The sequence below is a fragment of the Apteryx rowi genome, unplaced genomic scaffold (assembly GCF_003343035.1).
Source record: "Apteryx rowi isolate R43461 unplaced genomic scaffold, aptRow1 scaffold_36, whole genome shotgun sequence".
Taxonomy (NCBI): domain Eukaryota; kingdom Metazoa; phylum Chordata; class Aves; order Apterygiformes; family Apterygidae; genus Apteryx; species Apteryx rowi.
The window spans coordinates 1,505,370-1,514,999 of NW_020450085.1; the positions used below are offsets into that span (position 1 = coordinate 1,505,370).

General features: G+C 38.8%; 1 protein-coding gene across 4 annotated transcripts in view; it reads left to right on the forward strand.

Annotated features, from left to right (window-relative positions):
* The window catches only part of PXYLP1 (2-phosphoxylose phosphatase 1), a 46,429-nt gene extending 43,916 nt beyond the window's left edge, over positions 1 to 2,513 (forward strand). For all 4 annotated transcript variants that reach the window (XM_026073088.1, XM_026073087.1, XM_026073089.1 and 1 more), the window contains one exon: positions 100 to 2,513. In XM_026073088.1, the coding sequence (XP_025928873.1) occupies positions 100 to 1,031 (932 nt within the window). In that variant the 3' untranslated portion in view covers positions 1,032 to 2,513. The remainder of the gene's footprint in view (positions 1 to 99) is intronic.
* Positions 2,514 to 9,630: the final 7,117 nt, after the last annotated feature.

Here is a 9,630-nt window from a genome sequence, read left to right on the forward strand (position 1 = left end):
CATTATCAGTAAGACTGATAGCTATGTTTTTCTTATTTTTCTCCAAAACTAAGAAGGTTCTGATCGCGTGTTATAAATTATTTTAAAAATCTCTTCTAGGGGTTGTACAGCACTTGCGAAATGGACAGCTATTACGAGAAATTTATATAAACAAACATAAACTGCTCCAGAGTGACTGGACAGCAAAACAGCTCTACTTGGAGACAACAGGAAAAAGTCGAACCCTGCAGAGTGCACTGGCACTGCTCTACACGTTTTTGCCAGATTTTGACTGGAAGAAAATTAATATGAGACATCAGTGGAGCACCATTTTTTGCTCTGGAAGCTGTGACTGCCCAATGCGTAACCACTACCTAGAAGAGGAACAGCGCCGACAGTACAGCTTACGGGTGAAGAACAACAATTTGGAGAAAATATACGTGGATATGGCAAAGATTGTAGGCATTCCCACCAGGCAGTTGAGAGCTTCTAACCCAATAGATTCTCTCTTGTGCTATTTTTGTCATAATGTCAGTTTTCCGTGTACTAACACTGGCTGCATTGGTATGGAACACTTTAAAGTAATCAAGAGACATCAGTTGGAGGATGAGAGAGAAAGACAGGAGAAGAAACTTTATTTCTTGTATGCACTATTGGCTACTCATCCTCTCCTCAACCAGACTGTTAACCGGCTGCAGCGTATTGCAGAAGGCAAGAAAGAAGAAGTATTTGTTCTTTACTCTGCACATGATGTCACACTGTCACCTGTTCTTAGTGCCTTGGGCATTACTGAAGCCAGATTTCCAAGATTTGCAGCCAGATTAGTCTTTGAGCTGTGGCAGGATGGGAAGAGACCCAAAGAACACTTTATCCGCATCCTCTATAATGGTGCTGATGTCACATTCCAGACCTCATTCTGCAAGGATTATTATAAACGTTCCAGCAAGCCCATGTGCCCACTAGAAAAATTTGTTAGCTTTGTCAAAAGGGATATGTTCTTAGTTTTTAATAGCACTAGTTACTATGATGCATGTCGTAGAAGACCACTGTAGGGAAGGGAAATGAAAAGGAAGCAATGTTAGCTTGTGTATCAGTGAAAGTCTCTGTATCTTTTCTGGTGGAGGGGCAGTTYAGTTTGGTTATTTCTTGTACTTGTTTGTGTAAGTACAAAAGAATATTGCTTGAAACAATTTTCAGATAGTTTTATTTTCATTTAAAAACCATAGATGGTCTTCAATATAAGAATAAATACTGAGGGAGTATTACGTATATGTGTGTATGCTCACGTATGCTGTGTTAACTGTAATGAATTGATAAACCACATGGGCTACTGTAACCTGGATGTTGCTTGATAAAAAAGTGAGAGAGCTTAGATTTGATTTCTCTGAATTCCAGAGCAATACTTGTATACCATGAGTTTAAAAAGAAAACTGTTCTTTTTTTTTTTTTTCCCACCACCACATCACAATCATTTTAAATGGCTGTATCAAGATATTTATAAATTCCAGGCATCTGTATGAAACCTTTTGTAAAGAGTTCTTGAAACTCCCTCCTCACAGAGAAGCATTTTAGTATTTTAAGGGACAGGTCTTTAAGAAGTGCATATGTGTATCTGTGCATACTTAGCTGGGCGTGCACAGGTGAGTACATGTCTTTTTGCTCACAGACCTCTAAATATTTGGCTTCTGTTGTCTGTGCCAGAGAAGGGTGTCCTGGAAAATAGATACAAAACTCTATTCTTTGATTGCACTTTCAGCACTTTGAATAGTTCAAACACAGTCTAGAAATATGTAAAGGTCTTGTGACTACCTTTATAACAGATAGATAGCAAACACTAACATTACCACTAAATCTGAGTGAGAAATTAGGACTATAAATCAGTTTTACGGTGAAGTGTTGCATTCTTTCCCATTAGGAACACTCTCAAGCTGCTATGTTGTGGAACAAATCAGTGTTTTAGGAATTTGATATAGTGGCTGCTTGAGACAGCTTGACTAAACACTATGAAATTTTGTAGTTCAGTTAGTATTTTTATGGACTAGGAAGCTCTTATTTTGTAAGACCAGACTTGTACATATTGTACTGTGTATATTTATAACACAGTAAATCTTTCGTACTTGTTTAGTTTGTGAAGAGCTGTGAAAAGCTGACTTTTAGACATTTTTTCCCTCGATTGGGATGTATAGATTTAAGAATAAATTGTCTTTTATGGGTAATTTGAACAACCCCAGTAGATACAAAAACTTGTATTTTAAACTGCTTTCATCTTCTTTAGGAGTAGCAAATTGAGAACCATTTTTTAATATAAGTGTTTGAAAAAGATTTTTCATTACTAGAATATTAAATTTTATAATGGTGGAGCTTTTTACACATCTAGAAGTAATTTAGTTTGTGACTTGTGATTCAATGGTGCTAGTTTATCGAAAGAAATATAACTAAACATAAATTCTCTAACTTCATTGGCATTCCAGTCTTTCTCTTTCTCTCTTTCTCTGTTTCTCTGTCTCTCTCTCTCTGTGTTTGCAAATGCTGCATTTGAACATGTTTCTTTTAAATAAAATTTTGGGGACTCTTTGTATACTTGTGTGTTACACTTAATTCTGATTTCCTTAACTGTTTGCAGTAGCAAGTTTGTGCATTTTGTAAGCTGCTTGTCCCATTATTAACTTCCATGTTGGCTCACAATAGCACTTAACATGTTCTGGTTCCAAGACTGAGTAGGAGAAGGTAAATRCTTCATGAATGCTGAAATAGAAATGATGATAGAAAATTTGGGGCTTTTGTGGCATATTGGAGTGTAACTGCTAGAAGGGCTTTCTTTGCCTAAGGGACTAGCTGTATTAGTTGGCATACATAATTTTCTGTTGGAAGGCAAACAGGAAGAGGGAATCTGAAAATTTGAGCTCGCTTGGAGTAAAACTTTTTTTGTATAAATGATGTGAAGTGGATCATTGGTCCAAAATAAGCAATAAGTACTGTGAAGAGTTCTTAAGTTATCTGGGAAATGCTTCTGTAACTCTTCAAAGTATTGTCTCTGGGAGATTTGAAGCTGATTTTGTGACCATTTTCAGGAATGATGCTGAAGTGCAGAAAACTACCATAGGCATATCATTGGAGTTTAATGTGTTCTTTAGAAGCTTTGAACCATTAACTGCTTTTGCAAATGCCAGAGTTGATATCTTCAAAAACTTGTGCTAGGAATAGCATCTAACCTTGCACCTTTATCCAAAGATAGACCATAGAAGTGTTTTCTTTTGATTTGCCTTTGCAGAAGGGTCCCTTTTGTTGTAGGGATTTTGCGATACGGCTATAAATTGGCATGGACGTGAGTTTGGATGGCTTTCTAATTTGTTGAGCTCAAAGAACCCTTGAGATCCCAGATGTTGATGGATATTGCAGCTGCTCTCTAAACTTCTAACTTTACTATCCTATAGAGTAGTAAAGATGTACTGATTTTTATGTGCCTTTTTTCACTGGTCAACTAATAAGCACTTTACTTGAAATCTTAACTAGATTTTGGGGCTGATAACCTAAGTGAATTAGTCATGTTGGGTGCTAGGAAATATGTGTTTGGCCTGTACAGTCAAGAAGAAAGCGGTGAGACAGATGCAGAAAATATGATGCTATTACGGTTTGTAGTTTCTCAGATTGCCCCAGATGTCAAATGCTTGTCTTTTCTGGATGTCTAATCTCAATCAGTGCTGCTATGGAGATGAGTGTGTCCCTGATAGTGCTGCTGTTGTGAATATGAAGTAYTCCTATCCTCTAGCCAGAGTTTTTTTTTCCTTAGAGTGGTATGGGAAGTGATATTTCATTCCTCATTTCCTTTTCGTCTTTCTCAGTCTTTGCTTCAGTGTTATCAGTAAGTTTGCCGCCACGTTTAAAGAGGTGGAAGAGTGGGTAGAGAAACGTGTGCTCTTTTTCTAGCATTGTGCAGGCCAAGCACTCCCCCTGCTGTCAGTACTTACTGCACAGCCTCTGAATAAAGGGATGATGCTTCTCAATGTTTTTAAGAATGTTAGTGTAGTGCCAAGTATTTAAATGGAGGAGCACAAGCTGAATGTAACTCTTTCACCTAGGGAAACGTATATAGAACATTATTAAATGTTCTCTATAAGAAAAGAAGCTGTGTGGCCAGAATGGAATGCAACATGGTGAAAAAAGCAACGCAGTTAATAGTTGTTCAAGTTTTGTCTTTGTCTGTTTTTCTTCTGGCATCCAGTCCATAAGTTTGTGCTACCGGGCCATATGCATGCATTATAGTAAAAGGCACTTACATTATTTTGACTGTTTCCATTTGCTGCTCTTCCTGCACGCTCTTCTCCTTATTTTGAAAAAGAGATATGGGTACATGAAAAATAACAGATAAGTAACTTTCGCTATTTCTAGGGGAAACACAGATCATTGTGGTTTGCTTAATCACAGGTATGATTTTGCTAAAAATGGAACATCTCCAGAATTCAAATAAGAATTAATACCTTTTAGAATATTGCAGTATCTCTGAAAAGGCTCTTCAGATTGTTCAGGTCAGTCTCTTGAGAATGTAGCAGATAAAACACATCAGTATCTCTCTGTGTCTGCAAGACTGAGTCCAGTTTTCAGCTGCATTCATAAACTAGGACTGAGTGTGCCACCACTGTTAGGAGAATGGACTTTGAGTCTGAATCTGCTTGAAAAAAACTCTGACTTTTTGCTTTATACCTAAGAAAAGGCTAAACCCATGGAGAGCACTTGCTGCAAACTTGACATCAGACTGGAGTCACCTCCATGATTTGCATATGATGGTGATGGACAGAATAACAGGACAGAATCCAGAAGACTGGAGGAGGGAGAGTTAGGATGAAACTCTGAGTCCAAGCTTTGGGACAAACATTTTTTCATTAAGATATCTAAGTCAGACTTTGCAATTTATCAAGGATGCCATGATTACAGGAGGGTTGTTAGAAAGCAATTCTTAACCTGACCTGTCATTTATTTTTTTTAATCATGCATTCGGTATTAGAATATGACCAAGTAACTGTCTGCAGTTATTAATGGCTTGCCTACCACCTCAGCACCTGATGCAAACATCAGATGATACATTATAACTGATCTTGTGTGTGCTACTAAAAATTTAGCAGCCATATTTTAGTTTCTAATGCTAACTAGTCATTACTATGTCTCAGACCATTCATTTGGCCATGCTATTAGTCTGAAACCTTTTGATATGTGTATTAGGCATACTAGCATTCATTGGCTGTGAACTTGTTTGTAGAAAATAAAACCTTATTAAAAAGTATAACAGCTGTTTCAACCAAAATGGGCCTTGCACTAAAGTAAGGATGGTAGTAAGAAATCTGGATTGGGAATATATGAGAAGCAAAATCAAGAGGAAAATCTGGAGCAAAATTTTCAAAGATGCATAAGGGCCAGATTCTTCATATTGTTTAGATGACTTAAGATGTAGAACAGTTGCATCAAAAGGTGTCTTTGTGCATCTGAGAATAAGACTCCCTAATATTTTTATTCTTATAACAAAGTTAATACATCACAGCCTTTAAGAATATGTCTTTACTTAACCTTTAGAAATAATTACCTCCACAGAATGACTATTTGTGAGGTTTACCCTCCTCTTAAAGAAAAATCATGCTTGTTCATGCCAGAATGATGTTCGTATCCTCATTCAGTAACATTTTAATAGCGCTAAAGGCAAGCTCATTCAGCAAAGGCCACAGTTGTTCACATGTTCAGGAGAGGAGGAGCAGTGTTCTGGAAGACAGATGACAATGTGAATGAAGGCTGAAAGCAGTCTTGGTGCTGTGGTGGCTGTGTGGGTAATAATAATCCTCAGACTGATTCTGGGTTTATTAATGGGCATCTAAAGACAGCTGTGTTGTGTCCAGTTGTGCTATTTGCATTTGTAAAAGGGAGAGAGGAGGAAATCTTCAAGGAAAGAGCAGCAAGAGTGGTCAGAAGCTTTTTAAAAATGGGCCTTGCGGAAGGCATGGAGCCCCTCGTGAACCTTGTGTTTTCCTTATCACCAGGATAAAATGTGACTTGGCCAGAGTATGAAGCCAAGGTCTTCTAGCAGAGATTTGGTGGATGGCATGGTAAGATGTGAGGGCTGAGTGTTGAAAAAAAACAAGTAAGGAAACTGCAGTTCTTAAAAAGTGGCAGGGTAATTAACCACTTAATTAGGGATGTAATTCATTTGCTAACCATTTGAGTCTTAAATTCTAGACAGGATGTTTCATTAAAAAGATATGTCTTACTGAGGTAAGATGTTAAGAGGTTTACATGAGGGAATCAGCTTTTGGATTTCTGGGCTTTGTGCTATACAAGAAGGCAGAGTAGATTATGTTAATGGTGTTGTCTTGATTTAAAATGTCATTCAGCTGCTTTATGTTTTGTTTTTTGACCCAAATATAGCAGAGTGTAAAACCAGCTATTCTTTCAGTATATAATATGCCTTTCCAGAGTCTTGAGATTTTCAATAATGATGTTATAGCTTGTTTCTGTTTCACATTTTTGTGCTAATATCAGAATTTGTTTTCCTTCTTTTCCTGCAGCAGTAGATGTGTGAACAAAAAAACTAACTTACTGCGTTGCTACTACCCACTTATGTGCATGTCCAAGAGTTAGTGGATGGGTGTTACCAAATCTCTAAGGGGAGGGAGGTAGCTAACAGCTAATTATGCTTCTGTATATGCATATTTCAGGATGATGTGCTTATCTGCCACCTCTTCTGAGCTGCATACATGGAGGATGCAGAGCAATGAAAGACTTGATGTGTCTCCAGTGCTGCTAGAGGGGTTAAAAGAAAGAGCTGCAGTGCTGAGATCCTTCTCGCATACCTCCGAGTTAGCTATGGAAACGAAATGATGAGCAAGTTGAATTATTGAACTTGATTCACTGTAAGAATTTAAAGTTTGAATGAATTTATGGTTCAATTAGAGGATTTATATTTGGACCAAGGCCATAAATTTAACTACCTGAACAATGGAAAGAGGAATTAGTGGGAATTTATATTTATCACCAAATTGATGAATGATCTCTCTATTGGGATGGAATGAAGAATTCCCTACTAACTGGGAAACCTTGACTTGAGCAGTTGCATGGTTTCATTGAATGATAGGGCCAGAAATAAAACCTGATGCTGCTTAAGGAATGCTCTTTGAGATCCTATTGCTGCCTTGAAATTGATGTAGGAGTGGGATGCTTGCTTTGTGTGTTAAACACACTATTTAGAAATCAAAGTTTTAAAATGTTGAGTACTTTCAGCTGAGGTGAGATGTCTAATGTTTTCTCATATAATTCAGTTTATTTTTCAGTGCAGTGCTGATGCGCAATTTTTTTTTTCCTCCTATATTCACTTCAATTCTGGTAGGTACAATAGTTTACTTTCAAATGCTCCTTAAACATGATGAAGGCCAAATGGCTTGCCTTGAGCTCTCATATTTTGGATTTGTATTTGGGAAATGTGGAAAAGGCATCTAAATGGAAAATATTTAGGTGCAAAGTAGTAAAGAACAAAGGTTCTTTTTGAAATACTGTTCAAGACTGGGGAGGGGAGGGGGAGGATAAGGAAATGGGCAGTTGTATTTACAATAGATAAAAAGGGATGCTCTCCTGTAGTGGTTTGCTGTTGGGGGGGAAAAAAAGAAAAGGTATGGTGTGAATTAACCAGGGGAAAAAACATGCCTTTGCTCTGAAATTGCAATATTGTGAAAAATCACAGTTAAAACCAGGTAAGTTGCAGATGGTTTTCATCCTGGGGTCTGAAAAATACACTTCTTTTTCCATGTTTTAAGTCAATAGTTACTTATTTATAGAAGATGCTCAAAACCTGGGGTGAAGTAGTGATGATGATGACAACTGTGACAGCTGTTTTGAAGTGACCAGTTCATACTACTAAACATAGGTGTGTCCTGCAGGCCCCTGTAGCTTTGCTTTCCTGTGTGCCTCATTCAGTTCTGCTCTTTTCAGGAGRGCAAGATTTTAAGTTAATAAAGCCTATAGTGTATGGAGTTATAAACCAAAGCATAAATACTTTGATATTTCCCTTCCGTTTTTTGGGTTTGGTCTCTGGTGGTTTCCCTGTCTTGTAATTAGGTTTATTCCTCTTTTCCACATTGCACCTATGAAAGGAGCCGTGCCATGTTCTGTGTATTACGTCATTTTTCAAGTAGCTGAGCTATGACAGGCTCTAAAGRAGAGAGAAAACCCGCCACAAACAGCAGCTCACACCCTTGTGTTATGCAACAACTACTGCATGTCACCCAACTGGGCCATTCCTGTGCAACTGGGGACTCCTGCTGATGGTGACTCCCTGCAAAGTTCTTAAAACTGAAAACTTAAAYGTACGTTAGAACAGCGACTTAAACCAGTGGCTAGCCCCTCTCAGTTGACTCTCATTGGAGGTTGTACAATATATTCAGGACACAAACTGCTTACCATCGACCTTTGATTGTTTCTGTAAATTCTTCACTTCTAATGGTATAATAATTCTCTGTTTCTCCCCTGAATGCTGGCACTGCCCCTTGGAAGGGCCGCTGCTTACCCCAGAGCTGAGGACTGTTCGGAAAGCTGTTCCTTCAAACTGAAAACAAAGAAATGCCACTGAGCACTTTGCCCCAAAAGTCCTGGACAGCCATGTTCAAAAGTAATCTGGAACCATTTTAAGCTATTTCTTTAGCATCCTCTGATAAAAATCATCATTAAAAGTTTGTTTTTGTTTTTTCAAACTTCTATTGAAAGTACAGAAAAAGAGTGGAAAAAAAGCAGTGATGTAATTTGAAATGTAAAGCTGTCCAGGTTTCATTACAGGAACAGGCTTTGCTGTAGAGAAAACACAATGCATCTGTTTGTCAGTCTTTCATGTGCCATTGAAAAATGGTGGAGAACGTGGGGGAGAAAAGTTTAACTGAGAAAGGCTGAAGCTCTTGCTGCTGAAGGCCCTTGCAGGACAGGGGACACAAGATACAAAGCGGAAATTGATAGCAGAAATAGAACCATGGCCTCTGTCTCTGTTGCAGCTTCCCTGGAGCAGGGACAACAGGCCATCATTTTAAGCACACCAAAACCTTGTCTAATACAAGGCTATTTTAGAGACTCTTTTTGTTGTCTCTTTGTGTTCATGTTGGTGTTCCCAAAGAGGCAATGCCTGTCAATGAAAAAAAGAAAGGAAAGGGATGCAATGGAGGAGGTAACAGGAGGAATTAAAGTTGCAGGTTCCAGATGTTCAGCTTGATGCTGTACCAAGATCCTCTGGATCCAATCACTATCTCACTGCAGTCAAGATATTTTTGTTAAGATATGGGATAAAAGGCTCCTCTCCATGAACACAAAGGAGCACAGAGGAGCAATGACAGGTGGAGGAACCCCAATAACCTAATCAGAGACACAGAGCACCCTGACCTGGCTTCTCCCAGGGCTGGCATGGGACAGTGATCAGCCCCCTTGTCCGCGTGTGAAACCCATGAAGATGGGTCAACAGGAGAGGCTCTCTGGAGCTCCAGCTGTGGGACTCAGGCTCGCGTGCAGCTGCCAGCAACTGGGGAGACTGAGGAGCCAGGACCAGCTACTGGATAGACAGAGTATCCAAGGCGAGTTACTGGGGGACACATACTGCATGTGTGTGGGTGCCAGTGTGCATGGGGGTGTGCGAGGTAA